Source organism: Rhincodon typus, chromosome 13, assembly GCF_021869965.1.
Source record: "Rhincodon typus isolate 14 chromosome 13, sRhiTyp1.1, whole genome shotgun sequence".
NCBI classification, from domain to species: Eukaryota; Metazoa; Chordata; class Chondrichthyes; order Orectolobiformes; family Rhincodontidae; genus Rhincodon; species Rhincodon typus.
The window spans coordinates 23,470,558-23,492,900 of record NC_063344.1 but is presented as its reverse complement, the minus strand read 5'-3'; the positions used below and the strand labels follow the sequence as shown (position 1 = coordinate 23,492,900).

At 38.3% G+C, this 22,343-nt stretch overlaps 1 protein-coding gene across 1 annotated transcript in view; it reads right to left on the bottom strand.

Moving 5' to 3' along the window:
* Positions 1–15,128: 15,128 nt before the first annotated feature.
* LOC109923563 (disks large homolog 1-like) overlaps positions 15,129–22,343 on the bottom strand; it is a 193,103-nt gene continuing 185,888 nt past the window's right edge. Inside the window, exon 4 of the mRNA XM_048604324.1 lies at positions 15,129–17,087. Coding sequence (XP_048460281.1) covers positions 17,040–17,087 — 48 coding nt within the window. The 3' untranslated portion in view covers positions 15,129–17,039. The remainder of the gene's footprint in view (positions 17,088–22,343) is intronic.

Here is a 22,343-nt window from a genome sequence, read left to right as displayed (position 1 = left end):
GTTTCCTCATAAAGAAGCAATCTCTCAGTTAAGAACCAAGTGCATTTTAGCCCACGACAAACAGCACATTTTCAATTTCCCAGTTAGACTATAATACTCGATCCCAGCAGACCTGGAGTTTATGCATGTGAATATCAATCACAAGTCAGATAGCAGCCAAATATTAGCAGCTACAATGTAATTGCAATCATTGCTTACCACTAGAGGAATTTTTGTGAACCTAAATTTCCCCTTGTAACAAATAAAACTTAAGAAAATTTATTGACTACTGTTAACTTAATCTACTTACTGTAATAATTACAGTATTAAGGATCAGTAATTGAGGGTCAGTTATTAACTAACCAATTGAAAGGCTACAGCTGATGCCCAAAACTATGAACTTATTTCTCTAGTTTTCATGGAAAGTGAAACAATGACAAAATGCAATTCCCAGCAGAAATCCTGGAGGTTCCCAGATTTCCATTTAATGGAAAAGGAATTGATCTGAAATCAAACTAATGAGCCCTATTATAAATAGATGCAATCACATAATACAATGCACAAAATATTCAGAAATCACAATTAACAAACTAATATGGAACATATTCAATTACTGAAAATCTAGTGCTCTGCCAATACAACTTGGATGGTCTGTACACCAATAAGAGTGAAAAATATTCCAATGGAAGGCCAGTGTGTCAAAACACCGCAACTATCCAAACAAAATACTAACTATATTTAAAGTAGCCAGGTCAAGCTGACAATAAGTGCTATGTAATTAAGTGCTATGAAAGTTATACTGATACAAAACAGATAAAAGAAAGGCATTTTGTTCAGTCATGTTTTGCTGACAGCTGTGCAACAAAACTAACAATTTAATAAACAATGAGCAAATAATTTTCGTAGAACAAGAAACATGATCAAATACGACTTCTGTTATTGTATAAATACATTTTGAAAAGATGTGCCAAAGAGAGAAAAAATTGGTTACGATTTCTTCCTTTAAATCATACAAAAGGAACTTGACAATAGTGACTAAATACTCTTATCAATGTCTAAAGTCATGGCCAAAAAAGTTGCCAGAGTGCTGCACACAGATTAGATAGAGAATGGAGAGAAAATAAACTTTGACAATAAAATTGCAAGTAATATCAAGACAGACAGTAAGATCTTTAAACATATAAAAAAGAAGGGAGAGGCTGAGGTGACGTAGGCCTCAGAGTTTGAGGCTGGGGAAATAATAATGGGGAACCAAGAAATGGCAGGAGGAATTGAATAACTAAGACCGTAACACCAAAAGACACGGGAGCAGAAGTTGGCCTTTCGGCACATTGAGTCCACTCTACCATTCAATGAGATCATGGTTGATCTGATAATCCTCGACTCCACTTTACTGCCTTATTCGCATTCCCTATATTACCGATTAAAAATTTTTCTAATTCAGCCTTATATTTTCCATCAGTCTTCACAGTAGAATACACTAATGGCATTCCAAAAATACTAAATAATCAAAGGGTAAAGAGATAAGAAGAAATAAATACAACTGTGACTTAAGAAAAAGTACAAGGGAAACTGGGGACTGAAGACCAATAAGTCCCCTGGACCTGATGAGATGCATTTTAGGTATTAAAAATGTAGTTATAAAGCTTGTGGATGCAGTTGTAGCAATCTTCCAAGAATCTTCAGATTCTGGACAAGTATAGGAGAATTGAAAAGTTGTTAATCTAACACCATTTTTCAAAAAAGGGAAGGAGACAGAAAACAGGTAACTATAGGCAAGTGTAACATTTGTGTTTGGAAAATTATTGAAGTCTATTATAAAGGACAGAACAGCAGAGCATTTACAAATACAAATACAATCTGTAAATTATGTATTTGTAAATGCAGAATCAACTTGGCTTCATGAAGATAAAAATCATACTGATAAATTTAGAGGAATTCATTATGCCCCTCACCCTTCGATGTTCAAGTGAAAACAATCCAAGTTTGTCCTATCTCTCCTCATAGCTAATACCTTCCAATCCAGGCAACATCCTGGTAAACCGTTGCTGTATCCTTCCCAAGGCCTCCACCTCCTTCTGGTAGTCTGACAACCAGAACTGTACACAATATTGCAAATGTGGCCTAACTAGAGTTCTATACAGCTGCAATGTTTCTCATTTATTTTTATACTCTGGAGTAAACATATGGAGGCAAACATATCACATGTCTTCTTGGCCACCTTATCCACTTGTAATACTGCTTTCAGGGAAATGTGAACTTGTATGCCTAGATTCCTCTATTGTTGATGTTATGAGGGATTCTGCCATTTACTGTATACTTCTCACCTGCACTAAATCTTCCAAAATACATCACCTCACATTTGGCCAGATTGAACTTCATTTGCCACTTCACCATACAAGTTTCCAGCCCATCTATATCTTTCTGTATCCTCTGACAACTAGCTTTAGCAAGTACCAGCTAGGAAGAAATGTATGCCTGATTGTTTCCTAATAACCTGGTGGAAAACTACACAGTAAATTGGACTTGGTTGGCCTCACTGCTGTCAAAAGGACATGCCACCCTCCAGAGATTTGAACAAGTAAACCACACTGCCACCTGTATGCGACTGAGCGCGTACTGTTCAAGGTAACTTCTTTCAGATGAGATGTTAAACTAAGATGTCAACTACGTCCATCCTTCAACAAATACCCCCTAAAGTTTTTGCTATTGATGAAAACTTGATATTTTTCCTTACCATAACTAATATGAAAAGTGACCATGATGGTGATGAAACTTGCTATGCAACAACAAATTCTTTTTTTCAAGAAGAAACTGAGCTCAGCTGTGCTATCTTTTACTGTCAAATCACTCACTGATACAGACTCTCAGTTTGTGCTGGCTTTCTAAAAATACACAAACAGCATGTAAACATATGACAGCAACAAGCATCTAAACTGGTGAGTTGTATATTACAGTAATTCAACCACAGGCACTTGAAAAAGTGATCCCAGCAATTATCACATGCAGATTTTAGAGTTTTATCAAATGCTTGTAAACACTAAACTGGATTTGGATATCTTCAAGCTAAAATGTTCACACACACACACGCAGGAAAGATTCTTACGGGGCATATAAGAAAACATGAGCTTATTTAATAAGTACTCATCTGATCCTGGACTAACCAGTTTCAGCAGTTTCTGCACAGGTGCCAGAATTGGTTATCTCTTTCTAGCAAATGAAACTGATTGTGATACACTAGCCCTACCATGGCAAGGTTAGGTTTCTTGTGACCTGTACTGTACCTCTACCTCTGGCAGGTATCTAATCTAACTGCAGATTCTGCCTTCTCCAAAGTGTTTTAGGGGTCTTGTCAGACATTAACACACTGAACCAAAGTTGTTTGTCATCTCCACAACATTCCATAAATTGAATTCTTGGTCACGAATCATTTCATGGAAATAAACAAAATGGGGGCTGGGAGCGAAAGAGGAAGAATTTTTTTTTATGAAAGGTTCATGAGCATTAATTCGCAAAGACGTCTTGTCACTTGGGCCATTGCTGCAGTGTGAAAGATATTAAATAGGACAACTACAAAAAAAATTAGTTAAAAAACTTTTGTGCTCTAAGGAGCTAGAGACAGGTTTAGAACACAAGGGATTTTTCACAACAAAATATTGGAGAAAACTTACCTACTTAGACAACATTCTTGAACTAAGACATTTTGAATGGCTTGCAATTTAACAGATTATTTAAAAAACAAAGTTGAATCAATGGATGTCTACGTATTTTGAAACATTACTTAATCATGCATAATTATTATGCTTGAGAGATTATGGCTGAAAATAAATTTAATCACTATCTTGCTTAAATAAACTTGACTTCTAGATTTTAATTAGCTGACATCAGAACAAAAAAACCCCTCCAATTACAGCATTTTCAGCTGATTAAATATGACCGCACACAAGAAACAAAATATTCAATGATTTCAGGATTTGCTACTGCTTTGCTCTAGATACTGTGAATTACTTGCAAAGACCCCAACCATTTCAGAACATCAGGCCGCCCTTGGTAACATTTTAAAAGCCAAGTCTACATCCAAACATCACAGGACATAAAAATAAATATCAAAGATCTCCTCTCCGGTATAAAGGCTGCACAAATAAAATCCTGAAAAGGACACAATAAAGACTAATACTCAGGCAAGTGAATTTTTCTCCGCTGGGTTTAAAAGGCCAGCAAATTCTACCAGCAACAAGCAGCAACATAAAGGCCTGTTTTAATAGGATTCTCATAACGATGAGCAGCAGCTTGTGTGCGTCCCACTTTACATTCAATAGTTTGTTAGGCGCTTGAGCTAAACAGCCAAATGCACCGATTTCCCATTGATTGAATTGCAGTTATAGAGTGTCAGCACCATTCAAGAGATGGCTTTTTATCTACAGTCCTAATATTGATATCAGTTCATGCACAGTGAAATGCTTACAAATGCATCATTGATTCTCATTGTATTTTAAAATAACGTACACATGCAGCAATGCTATTTTCAACCCACCTTACATCCAAACATCAGTGATACAGTACTGTTGGTACACGCCACTTTACAGTGACACAGCATTGGGGAGAAACAATCCAAGTTTTTGATGCTAGGAGACATGTTAATTCCAGGCTGATCAATGACAGATTACAGAGGGACTGAACGGCTCAGTAAGCAGCGACTTACAGCCTCTTTCAGCATCTAGTCCCCATCTCTGGCATCCTCACTTCTGACAGCTCCTTGGGTGGACTTGTACTCCTCTCAGTACTTTATTTTCTCACTCTCCTCCCCATGTCCTCCTAACACAGACACGCACTCAGACACACACACACAAAAAACTCGTGTCCACCTGCCGATGCTGATGCACCATCTGAAAAGATGATTTCACAATAAACCTGCCATCATTTGGCTGCCTTCATTTCCAAAGGGATCCTTTCTGCCAGGGACTAATTTGTCCAAGGCACAGGGTCTCGGAGGGGTCTGAATGCCAGAGTCAGATGAGCTGAACACACTGCAGCAGCTCCACCTGCTGCAGTGCAACTAATGTTATCTCCTCCATAGGATAAGAAGCAAGTACAGCAGGCACAAAGGCATGGTATGCTGGTTTGCACGAGAAGGGAGGGGGGAGGGGGAGCTTGTTGCAGCAAGAAACTCATTACATGCCCTGACAATCATGAACCTGACAGCATCCTTGCAAGGTACTTTCATGTCAAGATCACTGAAGCTGCAAGAATCTGGTGAAACCACAGCTCGTCAAAATTAAGACAATGTGTATATACAGAAAGATCAATAAAATCAAAGTGCAGTTTAAGACCTACATCATTGATTAAATTGTGATGTGCATAATCCTATTAGAAGACTATTCGTGGCTGTTTCACTTCTGCAAAAAATAATTCAATTGAAATATTTTAACAGAAAGCTTCAAGTCATACTGTTACCATAATAGTATCACTACCCGCCCCCACAAATAACAGCTTTTTAGATTTCAAAGAATGGTACTAGAAAACCACGTAGAGCAATGAGATTAACAGTGGGGTTGGTACAGTTCAGCTTTTGAACCTAAGAGGTCCTATTATTATAAGCACACTGCTGAGACTGTGCAAGCTTGATCAAACCCTTGGGGGGGGTTATTTTTCAAGTCATCTGTATGCCATCCTCAAACATGTCACAGCACTACCATCCCAGAGCTGGCCAATCAAATCACACTGCCTTGTTGGACAACACAAGATGGCACACGTGACCTGTCGCCCACATTATTTTCCCATGGCTGAGCAGATTACACAAGCAATAACCTGACAAGCAAGCAGAGGGTGGTTATTAAATTTAGTCTGGCATTGTTATTTTTCAAACTTTAATGCATTCTTTCAAAAGTGCAGACAATTAACTAAGCTGCTATTTGTTGTACACAATGCTCTAAATCAACTGATCTACAAACACTTTGATAAAACAGTTCAAGTCTGTCGTCAAATACAAAGTATAAATGGAAAAAGGAAGAGGAAGGCCAGGAGGCTGCCATACAGAGACTTAAACACTTCACTTAAACCAGTCACATGGCAAGTCAGTCCCCAAGTATTATTACAAGTGGGCTCACAACATGCTGATAAAACAGAAGTGATCCATCTGAATTGTACTCACTATTATCCATCCCATCTTTTGCTTCTACACTTCTACCCAACAGCACATTTTCTCTGCAGCTCTTAATTATACAACTAACTACATTAAAATATGCAAATAAAATCCATGTACAACTAGATAGTAAAGCAATGCCCTAGAACATCCTGAATGTCAGGTACAGACAATATGCTGAAATTTTGCCCGGCAGCAGATTATACCGAATAAAGGAGAGTAAAGTAGAATTGCTTCCTGTTATTACAAATCACAGCATTTGGAGCTTGTGCTTTCAGCACCACGGAGTTCAGTCAATTACCCCTTGGGCAAACCAGTAATTCCATATAAGCGATTGGTCCTACCCACTGACCTTGCTCCACACAGGTCATAGGCCTCAAGTTATGGTGCTCTGCAGAAAAGGCAAATGCATTTGTTTACAAAGCCTTAGCCAATGTTGTATAGATTATCTACTGTCGACTGGAAGTATCCAGAATGGCAAAGATCTAGATTCATGGTAATCTTTACCTGAAGAAAGGTCATCAGCCTGACATATTAATTCAGTTTCGCTTCGCAGATGCTTCCTGATCCATTGAGTTTTTACAGCTTCTTTTATTCCTGTTTCAGACTTCCACCATCTCCTGCGTTTTTGCTTTTGTCTTCACCTTGACAGACAAAAAGCACACTTCAAGTGGCTTGGGTGATCCTCACAATTCTATTTTGATGATCAGTGACTTCCTTTGAGACAGAGAGAGAGAGAGAGAGAGAGAGAGAGAGAGAGAGACAGAGAGAGAGAGAGAGAGAGAGAGAGAGTGTGTGTACCTGGATATATTGCACTTTTAATCAGTCCTACAACAATGTGCGTTGCCTGCTCATACTGAATGGATTTTGTTTTCCTCAGGAAGGTGGGAAGGGGTGGATTGGTATAAAAATAAAGTTGAACAGAGTAACCTAGCACACTCTTTCACCATTGAGACCTTCTACCCACGGTGTGCCTCTTGCTGGGGAGGTCATTCCTGCTTACCTTCATTCACAGAGATCAATACCATTAATTGATCCTCCATGCATGTAGAGCTGAAAAGCCTCAGTTCAGACACTGGCAGCAATTTTGGCTCGGTTTCCTGCAAATGGGGACAGGAAGAGAAGCTGCTATCAAACAACAAAAAAAAAAAAAACCCTGCAAGGTTTGGAAACTCTTTCAAGGCTAAAACTGCTCCATCACAAAGAAACCAGGTGACTTTGGATTATGTTGGCTATAAATTGCTGACCAAAAAAAGTGTGCACATCCTGTCAATCACAGACAAAAGGAGAGTAAAGGTAAATATAAAATTACAAATTCTTGTCCCATCTTAAGCCCCGAGACCAGGCAGGTATTGTTCAATACCCTTTTCCCTTTCTCACAAAAGCATGCGCCATAGAAAGAAAGAAAAAGGAAGTCAGTTGCAATTATAAATTTCTTAGAAATCAAGGATGTTGGTAATAGTTTAAGGGTCCAGTAAACCACATGTCCAATTGGAAGTCTGTTAATTGACTCATCTTGTTGCAATTCTTTTCCCAGGAGTGGGAAAGCAGATAGCTTAGAATCAAAAGTGCAGCAATTTTTTTTATTGTGCTCAGAGAATTAGTCCAGGCAAAGTCAGAGTTTCTTTCTGGAGATGAGAGACTTCTGACAGAGGGAAGGAGGGAGGCATTCCAGAGCCCCTCTTCTCATGAAGTTAAGACAGCAATTGAACTGTATGAACGAGCAATTTAACAAGGTCAAGTTCCAGTCATGTGACAGGGTGGTTTCAGTTAAGCCATTCAGAGCAATGACGTTCTTTGATTGCTTTTATCAAAATGTCATCGAAAGGTGAGGAGATGCAGATGGCTCCTCATGTAGCTAATTGGAATGCCATTACTGTCTAGGTACAAGCCAGTAGTAGACTTTCAATTTCTTTGCATCATGGTCCTTATGCAAGTCAAAGTCTCTAGGCAGCTTCTGCTCATAATAAACAGCAGGCCAAGTCTCCATAGTTTAAAGGTGGTGCAAATAGCCCAGTTGCCTGTGACTTGCAGAAAGTTCTGGGCAGTTCCAGCCAACTCTCGCGATTATAGCAGCCATCTTAAGAGTCCGACAGTGGTGACCAGTTGTTTAAAAATACGATTTAAACAGGAGAACTATGAAGAAAATATAGATTTACTCCAAAAATGATTCCTATATTCATGTTCTCTGACCATTATGATAGAGGGAAAGTACACGCTGGGCTTTTAGATGGGATGGACTGAGATAAATGAGCAGAGTTCTTCCAGAGGAAGTGAAAGTGAGGAAAGTTGCATGCAGCATGTTTCAATTTAAAACTAGGATCAGCTACATGTGAGTTTCTTCAGGAATATTTCATGAAAGACAAAGGAGGCTGGTTAGCTCAGTTGGCTGGATGGCCGTTTACGATTCAGCATGATGCCAACATGGATTCGATTCCCACACAAGCTGAGGTTACCATGAAGGACTCTCCTTTCTTCTCCTTTGAAAGGACTCTCCTCCTTGACCTTGTCCCCACCTGAGAGGTGGTGACCTGCAGCTTAAACCACCACCAGATCTCTGTCTCTCTCCAATGAGAGAGCAGCCTTATGGTATTCTGGGCCTTTAGCAACTTTATCTTTTCACCATGAAAGGCAGCATCTGCGACAAATGGAGTAGTGTACTGACAAAAATATCAGCCTACTTCTTGGTAGTGTCAAAGCACAGATGTTAATTTAGTCGATATTAATTTGTATTTCATCACTGAACTTGTATTTTGTGGAGTTTTTTTGGAGCTGTAAACATCAGTGCAGTCTAACTCTGAGCAAAATCATGGGGGAAAGAGTGAGCTAATGGTAGGTAATAGCAATCTTTAGTATGATAGAAGAGGGTGATAGGAATACCATGACAGGTGTTACAATAAGACAGTATTGCAGAAAGTGTAAGCGTGTGGGGAAAAAAGTGATTATACTCAGGCAGCTGCCAGCTGTAACTTCTCAAATTTCAAGAAAATTTTTCTCCATTTTTCTCTGCAGGGAAAATGCACTGTAAATACAGCAGCTGTCCACTGCATAAATGGTAATGGTAAATGTTCAAATAAAGTCTAGCCCAGAGACTGGGGTTCAAGTCCTAATTGACACAAAGGCGTGTCATAACTTACGTGAACACATAAGTTAAAAACAACTTCAAATCCATTTTGGCCCTTATCAGCACCGAATGCTGTACCATTTAGGAACATGGGAAACAGGAGCAGGAGTGGGCTGATCATCCAAATCTGTATCCTACTCCTGCATTCATCCCATATCCTTTGATCCCTTTAGCCCAAAAGAACTGAACCTATATATTTCGAGAAGTAGTTAATGTTTTGCCCTCGACTGCTTTCCATGGCAAAGAATTCCACAGGTTCAGCACTCTTTGGGTGAAGAAATTTCTCATCTCATTTGCCACAGTAAGCTTCAGAAAATGTTAACACAACCAGGTTCAATTTAAAGACAAGGAGGTTCTAAGTTTCAAATCGACAAATGATAATTTGCAGCAATCCTCCACCAGGGCCGGAAGAAATTCATATGCAGCACTTTGCAGAAAAAAAAACATAAAATGAAGAAACAAATTGGGATACCAATGGACAACCTAGTGAATGGAGTAAGGTTTCTCATTAAAAGTCACTCAAGCAATTATCAAAGAGTCAGGATTGTGTCCTCAGACAAGTACCTCATACCTTAAGATCTTAAAGATTCTAATCGAGAACCAGTGAACAAAGAGTAGGCACTTTCACTGCAGAAAGGAGAAGGAAGCGATTTAATTTAAAGCATACATGCAAAATCAACCCAAACTGCTATCTCAAAAATCAAATCTAAGGAGTACTGTAAAAATACACATTGTCATTGTGCAAAAGATTAGAATCACTCAAGTTTCTAAAACCACAAATGCTCTTGAAATAAGGCAGCTAAGACCAGGAAGCACAATTGTAAGGCATATTTGGAGTATAAACAGTGGTACACTTGGACCTACACATGAGAATTGGAAGTGGAAACTGTATGATTAATTCAGTTGCCCAATTTCCTGGTTGCTGAAAAGTATTTTTTTGAAGAACTATGTCACAGAATTCAGAACCATGGACAGCACGCTACTTTGACAGCCCTATTATTGGTTACGGACGTAACTTACAAAGCTCTTTCCCAAAACTCTTCAGGCAAATGGATATGAAACTAGTGTAGGAGATGTAGGATGAAGTAACCAACAACTTGTTAGAAAAAAACTGTAAAGATGACTTTCAAGCAGAAGGAGGCAAACAGTAATTGACAGAATTTGATTGCACAAGACAGCATAAAACCTAGCCACTTAGCCAAAAATGCATAGTTGCGAAATTTGCTGCTGTCACAAGGAGCAATATAAAACTAAGTTGTGAAGAGGATGGGGGACTGTTCAAAGGGAAAAAAGACACGTTAAGTACATGGACGAAGGTCAGCAGATGGCGTTTAAATGTGGGAAAATGTTAACTGGTTCACTGACAGAAAGAACAGAAAATTTTTTTAAAAACTTTGTTCAGGGGATATGAGCGTACACAGCTGGGTCAACATTTAATGACCATTCCCAATTCTCTGGAGAAGTTCATGATAAGCTATGTCTTGAACCACTGCAGTCCTTGACATGTAGAGACATTCCATGCTGATAGGAAGGTGAGTTGCAGGATTGAGAGAGAAATTGCAGACCTCTGGGTACAAGCTTTGGAGAACTGGGAGCCAATACATGCCAAAGTCAGAAATGAAGAATACACAAAACATTGTTGTATCAGATATGGGCAGTATGTTTTGCATTAACTGAACTTGAGACTTAAGCATTAAATTTAGCATAAGTATTGAAATAGTATGGTGGTGCCAAATATATGTGCAAATGATTTGGTTGAAGATAGCTGATGTAGAGGCAAAGCCAGGCAATGTTATAGAGGTATAAAAATAGGAAATCTTAGCATTGGAGGCAATAATTCACCCCATGCTGCACTCTTGCCGGTTTCCAATGCTTTCAGTAGTTACAATCCATTAGTTTCACTCTTCTCATTTCACAGATACTTTGTCAATCTGCAATGGAATCGACATATAGGCACGAACAAAAACCTAACAGCAATACTCCACACCTCTGGTCAATGCACATAGAGTTCTATAACACTGATAGTCAACAAGCACTATTCTAAGACATGATACTTGGCAAGAAAACTTCTTAGTAAATGCTCTTGAACACTTCGTGGTTCCCATATAGCGGAATTACTGGTTCACTCCGACTGCATCAGAAAAAGAAATGACAGTACAGCCCATACACCCCTGGAAACATAGCAACTTTCACTTTCATGCATATTTCCTCATGCTCTGAAGGGTCACAGGACTCGAAATGTTAACTGTTTTCTCTCCACAGATGCAACCAGACCTGCTGACTTTCTCCAATTTGTTTTATTTTCTCATGTATTGTTTAGCCTAAAGAATTATTTTTTTAAATACAAAGATTCAAAACATACAGAATTAAAAAAACTTGCAATGAAAGCACCAGTCATCATCATAGGACATCCCAAGGTACTTTTCAAAATGGAAGTTACTGTTCTAATTGTAGACTACAGAACAGTAAATTTGTGAAATGGTTTATATAAATAACCTGGAAATCTGATCTGGGATACATGGAAATATCTGAGCATATGTTTCGTGATATAAAGTTGTATCATGATGCAAGCTGAGGTGTGTAAATGACACAATACATGTCAGTTCAATGAAGAATCGCATAATTCAACAATTGCTAATGAGGCCGATGAAAATCTCATCGGCAACACTTTGAGGGTCAGTAGGCTTTTTGTTCAAGTACTCTCAGTATCAATGTTGCACATTTGCCAGTGGTGTACACTCGAGGCAAAGTGCTTACTGTGACGTAGATTGGTCTTGGGCTCAACTGATTGAATTCAAAGCCTACCACAGGCCATCACAATTTAATTTAAAAGCAAGGGACAAGTATTTCTCAAGACAAAGGAGAAATGGTGTGAAATTCTGCAGATGTACGATTAGGATCTCTTAGCACATGGTTGCTGTAGGGTATTTCTGATCATGAGATCGTGTCACTCAACCTTGCTGGTCACAATTATACTCACTTCTTTATGGTCAAGGGTCTGGGCTAACCTTTATGAATCACATTGAAGGATGACGCATAATACAATCAACACAAGTTTCAGGTTTTGAATAAATAAAGTATGTTTACTATGTGCAACAATGTGATTCACTGCACAATCACTGCTAAACATTCTTATTTGATTAGTAACCAAATACATTACTTCCCCTTGGACTATACGGAACCAAGCCCCTCCATGCTCCCCTACAGTAGTTAAACTTCCAAAATGACATAAGATTTGGTTGGGACATGCATTATAACTCTCCACGTGGCAGTGGATTGCATATTCTGCAGCCTATGGATGAAATGCTCACCCAGTCATATCTTCTCTTCAACATTCTCAGGCTATAGCTATTCCTTAGGATATACAACATCCTTCAGTTCTGTCAGTGGACAGAGAAACACATACTGTTCTAATGTACCAATCTTGCACAGCTTTGTGTCTTGTGTTTATTCCTTCCTTTTCCAGTGTTCAATCCCTTCCTTTAAGATTACCCAAGTCATGGTTTTCTGACTGATCTCCACAGACAGCAACAAAAAAAAACAAAAATTGCCTCAATTGGTCCCCACACAGAACGCGTTTTTTTGAACAAGTATTGTTTCTGTCCCTCGTCTAGCTGGTATTGCGGGGCAATGGGAACCGCTCATCTCGAATGCTATATGATGTGTGAACTGCCTTCCAATGGACTCCATTGTCTCCTTACCCATCTCCTTGATTATATCAAAATCAGTGGATACCATTGTCTCCCTAGCCAACTTTGGAGACAGTGCTGAGCTGAGCAATGCTTTTTTTTTTTGAGTGTGATTAGTTTTAGTTTACTATTTGAAAACTCTCCTTTCTGGTCCTGGGACCAACAGTCTACATGTTAAACAGAATCCCTTTTCCCAAAGCTGGGATATTCCCTGGTGAAGACCATCCAGGAATGCATAATTTTTGCTGCATCAGCTCTCAGTAATTACTTTGTGCTTCACTACATAATCATGGAAGTCTTTCATAGGAAAGATGGGTGCAATCACCTTTACAGCAACTACGACATATTGATAGATCAATGAGAACTTTCACCATGTCAGGATGGGACTTTCTATGGTATACATTCAACCCTCATGCCTCAATCTCCTGGTGTTTTGGTGAACACAAAATTTCACCTTTGCTTTGGTTTCGCAAACTAATAAATAACATCCATATAAGGTGAAGGTATACTTTGTGACGAGTGACTTGTCCTGTGAGGTACCGAGTCTCTGCCAACACTTGTGCCACGGTGTTACTACAAAAGATCAATTAAGCTTCTAGTCAATGATACTGAAGTTAAAAGGTCATGGAAGATAGCTTTTTGTTTTCGCTTTGTATCAGAGATAGAAATTATTTAGCGCTAAGGTAACGCAAACGCTATCTGCCACTTTCTCAGCCCTACCATGGACCAGCACAGACAAAACTACGAGACGTGGGAAAACCCACAAAAATTAATTTCCATCTAAGGCTCTCAAATTAGTTATTAGAATATCCACTTTCCTCAATACTCCAGAATTTTAAAATTCCACAGGCTACATACAAATTGAAAACATTGGCTAACTGAAGAGTTTCCCATGGTGAATGAAATTTATAGAATTACATTTTATGAAAGAAATGCTGCAACAAGTACAAGATTAAGAGGACACCACAAAAATAGTCTTTAATTACTTTGAACTATGCTAAATTTTCACCCTAGAAAGTACTTTGAGATTTCAAAAGGAAAGCTGTGTTCTGCTTGCTCTAAGCCCCAGAGGGGGTGTGAAAAGTTCAGAAAGAACATAAAAAGGTAAACTCAGAACTACTGAATGATTAAAAGGAAAGAACTTTACATAATCAGCATATGCAATAATCAACTGCAATCTATATAGCTAAAGGAAATAGGGAATAATATACTGAGAAGGAAAGAAAGACTTGCAATTACATATTGCTTTTAACAACTGTCAGACTATCTTTAAGCATGTCGATGTCAATGTCAATAAAGGTACCACTTCAACAAATAACAGATAGAGGCATTTGATCATATAACCAGGTGAACCCAGCTAAAAGAATGCTGAGGGAAGTCCTTAAATTTCCAGCTACACTGAACTTAAAGAGCTACTTTGAATGTCAATTTGAAAAACCTCCAAATATGCTCTTGGCATTGCAAACATCATTTCACTCAACAGGCGCAGAGTTCCAAGAGGCATATCATCTTTCAATGATCAAAGTTGTAACATATGAGTATCCAGTGATCTCGCTGCTGCAAGATTTTCTTAAAAGAATGTACATAAAAGAGTTTCAAAAGCTGTCAACCATTTCATTGAATGGAACAGTCAAAGTATTCTGACATATAGTGTTTTGTTGAAATGACAGATCTTCATGATTCAGAAGGGCTTGACCCTCAAAGTATTCAATGTAGCAAAGTAATGTTAGAAAAAGTCATAACTTGAAAAGCATACTTCAAACATAAAATTCCCCATCATTCAAGTAAATAATTTTAGTAAATGACTGATGCTATCAGAAGACATGTTAGACACTTAACTACGTTCAGGTACATGTCACATATATTAGAAAATAAATTTCTCTTTTACTTCCATATGTAAATATAGCACACTCCAAATCATGCTCACAAAATGTTTTGGTTATAATGTTCCCCCGGTCTACAGCTCAATACTAATGCAATACAATCAGGTTGGAAACCACCTGGGGTGCAGATCAGGAACTGTCAAGTATGTCTTAAAATTGAATGTTGATAATTTGATTCTTTCCTTTAATTCTTTATTCAAGGAGGTAAAATCAAAATATAAAAGAAAACAAAAAGAGTGGAAAAATACAATTATTAGCTATGTGTAGGCTTGGAAAAAAATAAGGTAAAGATGCCTAAGAGATAGTAACATTTTTCTTCCACATTTATTGCACTTCACAAACAAAGTCTGCATATTTTCTGATGCACTTGCCCATATTGAGAGAACTAAACATAAAAATATTTCATTTGTTACATGCATTTTGGGATGCAAATGTACTTTATACATGCAAGATCCTCTCTCTGTCAGAATAGATTGTATAAGTACGTTTCAGATTGTAGTTCTATAGATATATGCTGGTTGATTAAATTTTAAATCACAACAAATATACTGATTCAAGACGATACAAATAAAAATATTTCACTCTTAAGCCACTAAGAATATAATACGGTGAGGAAGTAAAAATGAAATCACCTGCTGTATTCTTAGGCACCACTACCACACTTCTAAAAGATCAAACCTTTTAAGCTGAAGTACAGTTTACATTAATTCAATGCTGCTTAAAATGACAGTGATAATTGATTACTAATGCTATAATCTACAATGGGTCAGCTGTGGCTCATCTGGTAATATTCTTGTTTGAATCCTAAGGTGATGGTTCAAGTCCCACTCCAGCGCTTAAGCAGCAAAATCAAAGTTGATATTTTAGTGCAACATTGCGGAAGTGCTGTATTATGGAAATGCACTCCTTCATGCGAGATAATAAACAGAGACCTTGTTTTCTCTCCAAATGGCCATTAAATATCCATGGCACTAATTTGAAAGATATGCAAGATATTTTTTTCCAGTGTGTAGGCCAATGTTCACCACTCAATCAAAACTACAAAACCACACTGTCCAGCCATTATTAAAATCAATGTTCGTGGGAGCTTGCAATGCACAAGTTGGTTGTTAGGTTTCCTATCTCACAAGAACTACTATTCAAAAAGTATTTTGCTAGCTGTAAAGTACTTTAGGATGCCCAGAGGTTGTGAAAGGTACGATATAAATGCAAGACCATTTATAAAATAGATCTGCAATTGGAGCATTTAAAGGTCCATGGATCACATTTTCCAGTTGACCGCATTCACATGTCCATACAAGGAGTGTTATTCAGTCAAACCGAATTTATACAGTTGAATTAAATACTACAGATTAAACTGCTCGATTTCAAATATTAGAATTAAACTATTAAAAACTCGATATCGTGTATACTACTTCTTTGAAATTGCTTTTGACAGATCAAAAGTCTGAACTAAAAACAGAGCTGAGCGTACCACTCGTCATTTAAGCAAAACTAAGTGGCAAAACACTCCAGATAATAATAATAACATAAATACAATGCGCATATGCATTGAGGCAGGAACTTAAGTGATAACTCAAGAATAATTGGAAGCTAAAGGTCCGGGAGATTTCAGGATCACCACAGGCTGGAATTACAGGGGTTGGGATGGGGTCCAATAGAAATCGACCAGGGAAGATGAAAAAAAGCTGGCATGGAAGAAGTGTCTGTAACATGGAGAAACATTCTGGAGACCAATAAAACTCTGTTCCTTACTTTACAAAATGAGAAGAAATTTGGGTGAGAACTCATTTCAGCATAGCAACACAGTCAGCGTTTTCCCAGATATCTGGTATGTATCAATTTCATGAGCAGCATGTAGCCAAGAAGCAAAACCAGAATTTTCTATTCAACCATCCTCTTTCAGCAGCAGAGGTGTCAGGATAGGGGTGGGGGTAATAGCCTAGCTACACAAAAAGTTGAGAGCTCAAACCCCAACAAAGTTTCACAATATAAACTTAAGATCAGCAAATAATAATTAAATGAGTTAATTACTAATTAAAACAATTTACAGGCTCAACTTAGGGGAAGGAAACCTGCAACCCCTACTTTGCCTTGTCTACATGATTCTAGTCCATCTTGTTCCTTGTTACTTTTGTCTTCTGAACGTAAATACTTTATTGCAAAGTTGACTGCATCCCAAGAACTGAGGGGAGAAGACGAACAAAATCCAATAGCAGAATTCAAAAACAAAAGCTCGAGTTCCCAGAGAGGGTGAGAACGAATAGTTCCTAGAGAGGAATAAAATGGACAGACTTAAATATCAGTTAGTTATGTGGTTATGTTTATTAATACATTATGCATTGTATGTTTGGCTTGCATGCAAAAACAGCTGGGGAAGTAGGACTAAAACTAAAATAACAATTTGTCATATTAACAGGTTATTCTCAATTACTGACTAGGAAAGAAATTAGTGAATAGGTTGGCAGCATGCTTTCACCCTTCCAACTATTAGTTTGTAATTAGCAATTTTTCCCTAATTTGAGATGACAGAAATGCTTCCCAAATAGAACTGAACCAAATGTATTTGACAGATGGCATTCTTGATTTGCATTTAAAGATACAAGACTAGAAAAACTGACTTAATTTCAGTGTTGCATTTGTACTAACTTTTGTCTACAAGCATTGGACTCAGGCAATCTTACCATTTGTTGCGCAAAGGAATCTTTAAAGTACTGTTGGCTAATTTTCTGCCAATGCAGTAGAGGGCAGTGTAAATCCACTGCCATACCATTACATACCACTACCATAAACATGAAGGAAATACCAAACTAGAGTTCCAGCATTATGACAAATCATTGGCAAAATGCAGTGACAATCTGCCAAGTCACAAAGACTCACGACTTTGAACAACTTTATATTTGCATTTCTTGTTTTACTCACACTTCACGGCAAAATCAATTTGGTTTAGGGTTGTTATGGAAAAGGATAAGGATGAGCCAGGAATAAAAAGCTCAAACTGTGAAACACTAATTTTGCTAAGATGGATACAATGTGGCCCAGGTGGACAGGGAGCAGCTGGTTGCAGGTAGAACCATGTCAGAGCAGTGGGCAACACTCAAAGACTAAACAGTGAGATTATAGGGCATACGTGTCCCTGTAAAGGGAAAAAAGATGAGACTAAAGGTAGAGGACTCTGGATGTTATAGGATTATCTCAAGGCTGGGCAAGGCAGATTTCTAGTCAGCAAGGGAATTAAGGGTTATGGAGGTAAAGCAAGAAAATGGGAGTTGTTGATCAGTCATCATCACATTGAATGGCAGAGCAGTCTCGATGAGACAAAATACCTACTTTTGTTCCCTGGTCTTATTGTCTGCCAAGGTGAAGAAAAAAGACAAGTGGATGGCAGATACTGAGGGCTCATTGCAGCCAGATCCCTACACGTAAATTTCTTTAATACTATTAGACGTGTGTTTTAGTTAAGAATACAGGAACAACAAATTCGCAGCCCAGTTGTTAATTTTCAGGTACTGTCCTTGCTGATTTAGCCATTGTATGCATCTGATATTTTACACTTTAATGCATATATTGATTTTATAAGTAGTGACGGACTGTGGAATCTGTTATTAACCAAGCATTTTATTTTACTGACCTTGCTGGTAGAATCCCTACATTAAATGTTAGGGAGATGTAAATTTTTTTAAAAAAAGTTTCGATAAAGGTTGCCTGCAGTTGAGCATGCTGGTTCTAATCTGTGTAATACTTTGGCCAGATTTGGTAAGGAAACAGAAATGGGCTGAGTGTTGATAGTTCCGATCAGTGTTTTGAAACAAGTTTTTCTTAAAATTACCATATTGAAAGCAACATTTAATGAATTATGAGAGTCACAGACTTGTCAGCTTCCCCCGGGCCATCTCCACTTTGCAGTAAACTGCAAACTATGCTTTACAATTTGTCAAAAAAAGTGGCACTACATCAAGTCAAGTACACATCTGAGAGCCTTAGAACATCTGACACAACTGCCACTAACCTCATCTCTCTCAACCATTTGCTGGATTTGCAAGTTGCAAGTGCCATCTGGACTGATTTATTTTTCTAAAAAGGGGGGAAAGGAGTGCTCTACTCTACTCAATGATCATTCAAATGTCAAACTGCCAATGTAGAGAAATGACAGCTCAGCTTGAGCGGAATCTGTCGGCTGTGTTGGTCCAAACCGCTGAGAAGCCTACTACAATGTTACAATGCACTGAACCACATCCATGCCAATTATGACAACATTAAAATGAGAAGTAATAGGTAATGCATCGGAACAAAAAAAAAAGTCAATATAATTTTCAGCATCTCAGAACTGGTCATCTGATCATTTTCTAGGTGTGTTTGAATCAAGAACAGCATTTGATTCTGTTGTGTAACTGATTACAAACCTGATCCATTTCATTAAATTATATTGATTTCCATTCTGCCATATTGTAAATATCTTTAAATGGTATAGTGGATGCTGGAAAATCTGCAAACAAACCTGTACTGCTTGGAGTGGGGGCAAAACAAGCTAAATGGAACTATTTTCTTCTTTGTAATGTGCAGCCAACTATCCTGTAAACTGGTTGCACTTGGAAAACTCACTATGCAGTTGCAAGCATGGACTACTAGCAAAATTTTGACTAATCTGCAGTGACAGTGTTGAAATACGTTGCATCATGACAATTTTGCATCTTTCAACTCCAGTAAATTTACTGCCCTCAGATCCTCTATAAAAACACTCACCTTGAGAAATCCTGGAGCTCCATTTCACAAAAACAAGTGCCCAAGGCCATAAAATCTAACATTAAACTAGGTTTACAGAATCCCAAGCCACTAAGAATAAAATAGTGCAACTTTGATTAATACTTCCCAACTACATCTGTAGAAATACATAAGACTGCTCTACCTGGGAAAAATAATAGCTTTCACAACCCACAACTGACAGTATGTCACTGGTAACTGGCACTCTGTATCAAGACCAGATCATTAATCAGCTGCAGGACAAATACTGCACCTATTCAATGGTCTTTGAATTCACGGTGCTGCTATTGGCAAGTTTAATTAACAGAATTGCATTGCACCAATACTAACATGCTAATCTGCAGACAGTCTTGATTAAATGAACTTTATTTATACCTCCACAACAGTGATGACAGTGTAATAAAAGGCTTGGCCATTAAACAATACCGTACTTCCTCCTCACTTATAAAAAAAATGATATATACATTAAAGTGTAAAATAGTAGATGTGCATGTTTTCCCAGAATACACTGACCAAACCAATATCAACAATGTCCGAAGTTTAAAAAGTGGGCTGCAAATTTGTTCCCGTCTTCTCAACTAAAACACATGACCAATAGTTTCAAAGAAATTTATATGTAAAATTGTTTTTTTTCCTCAGCACCAAGTCTGTATTCAACAACCATAACTTCTGACAAACAGCAGTGAGAATAGTTCAATGAGTAGTAGGTGGTCTAGGGGCCAGGTGGAGGTCTTATGCTGGTCAGTTGTCTGCCAAGGGTAGAGGCGAAGAAAGAGGCTACAAAGGGATTTGGTTAGAGAAAGAAAAGAGCTGCAAGCGGTCTCAGGGGAACAAAGAGGGTGACTGTGGGGGTACTGAAGCAGCCATGGGAGTGGCAGGCTGCAGTGGGAGAAGGGGGAGCCTGTAAGGGGGCAAGAGGAGAGCAAAAGGAAAGACAGAGCTTTAACTTATGATCAAATCAATCCAGAGTTTATTAGCAGACAGAAAAGTACTTAAGTATTGATTTCCTTGCAAATGCAGGTTGGATCTCTAATGAGGCATGTGCTCCGGAACCACTATATGGGAAAAATGTAATGGATGCTTTCTAAATGAATATCATTGTCAATTGTTACATTTAAATCTGGAGATTGAGATCCAGGATATGGCAAAAAGTGAAATAATGACCTAAGTCCATATAAACAACAACATCAGTAGACATTCCCCTGTCCACTACTTTAGTCACTTCTTCAAAAAAAAAATCAGACATCAACGACCTGTCATGTATCCATGTTGGTTCTCTGAAAATTTGAGGCGTTCAGGTACCCTGTCCTTGATTGTGGATTCCAACAATTTCCCCACCACAGCTATTAGGCTAACTGATCTGAAATATCTCCTTTTTTCCCCCTCTCTCTCCCTCTTAAAAAGCAGAATGACGACTCCTGTATCTAAGGAACCCTGAAAAGTTACAGTTAGGGCATCTACAATGTGCTCCTCTATTACTTTAACACCCACGGAATGAAACCATAAGATCCTGGGGATTTGTCTCTCTTTAATTCCCTCATTATCGATCCTTAATAACAGATCAGAGACTGAATGAAATTAGTTTCCTCAGTGCTCCCAACAAGTTATCCTCCTTTTCCACTGTAAATACTGAGGCACAGTAATTAATCAACATGTCTGCCATTTCTCCACAGTCATTGACAATATCCCCACTTTCAGTCTTAGTGGGCCAACATTGCTCCTGACCACCCACCTTCCCTTTATGTAACTATAGAATTGCTTATTAATTTTGATGGCCCTGGCAAGTTTCCTTTCATAACCCCTTGTTGTAGCTCTTTAAGCTGTTTTCTGGCCCTTTACTAGGCTTTTTATCCTTCCCATTAGCAAGATCTGTGCTTTTTTTTGCATTTTTGTAAGCCCAACTTTAGGCCAATTATTCATGAGATAATTGAGCACTTTGCCAGGAACCACATTTCAAGTTTCTTCTTCAATTTCTACGGCAGGCACTGACATATCATTTGTGTATGTATAATGGTTCATAGTAAATCAGTACTCACAGGAAATCTTGAAAGAGTGTCACATTTGTATGATCTGACAATTTCTGATATTTAATATTATACTGATTGATTTTGATGACCTCTCACCCTTGAAGCCATACTGCCACCAAGCAGTATAATTGAACTAAATATATTCACCGAGGTTTGATGCTCAATTAACAATGAACTTTCAATATAAAACTGTTTGTGGAACTTGCTATGCATCACCACTAATGACCCTTTCTCAACTTGAATCATTTTGCACTGACTTAATTAAAATAAGCGTATGTGAAGCATGCACTACAGGATTATCTGCATGCTGTTACATTATCCAAGATAACACTACATCTGGCCCTGCTGATGATACATCCCAAACTAAAACCAACAATTTCTCAGTGTCACAATGGATCCACAAATCTGTTCTTTCTTCACTTCAGATGTTTTAAGACTCTACAGACCATTACCAATCCAATCCACCTCTGAGCAGTTGATAAAGTGGAGCAAATGCACTAGTTAAATCAGCAGTGAACAGAGAAGTTGCACAGGGACTGTAGTATATTATTTGAAGTTCTTCTTCATTCTCCTGCCTCTTTGCTTTCAAGAAGCCCTTCAACCTTCTCCCGAGATGGATTGATACATAACCCATCTATTCAATAATCCAGAGATAACACAGTGTGGAGCTGCAGGAACACAGCAGGCCAGGCAGCATCAGAGGAACAGGAAAGCTGAAGTTTCGGGTCGGGACCCTTC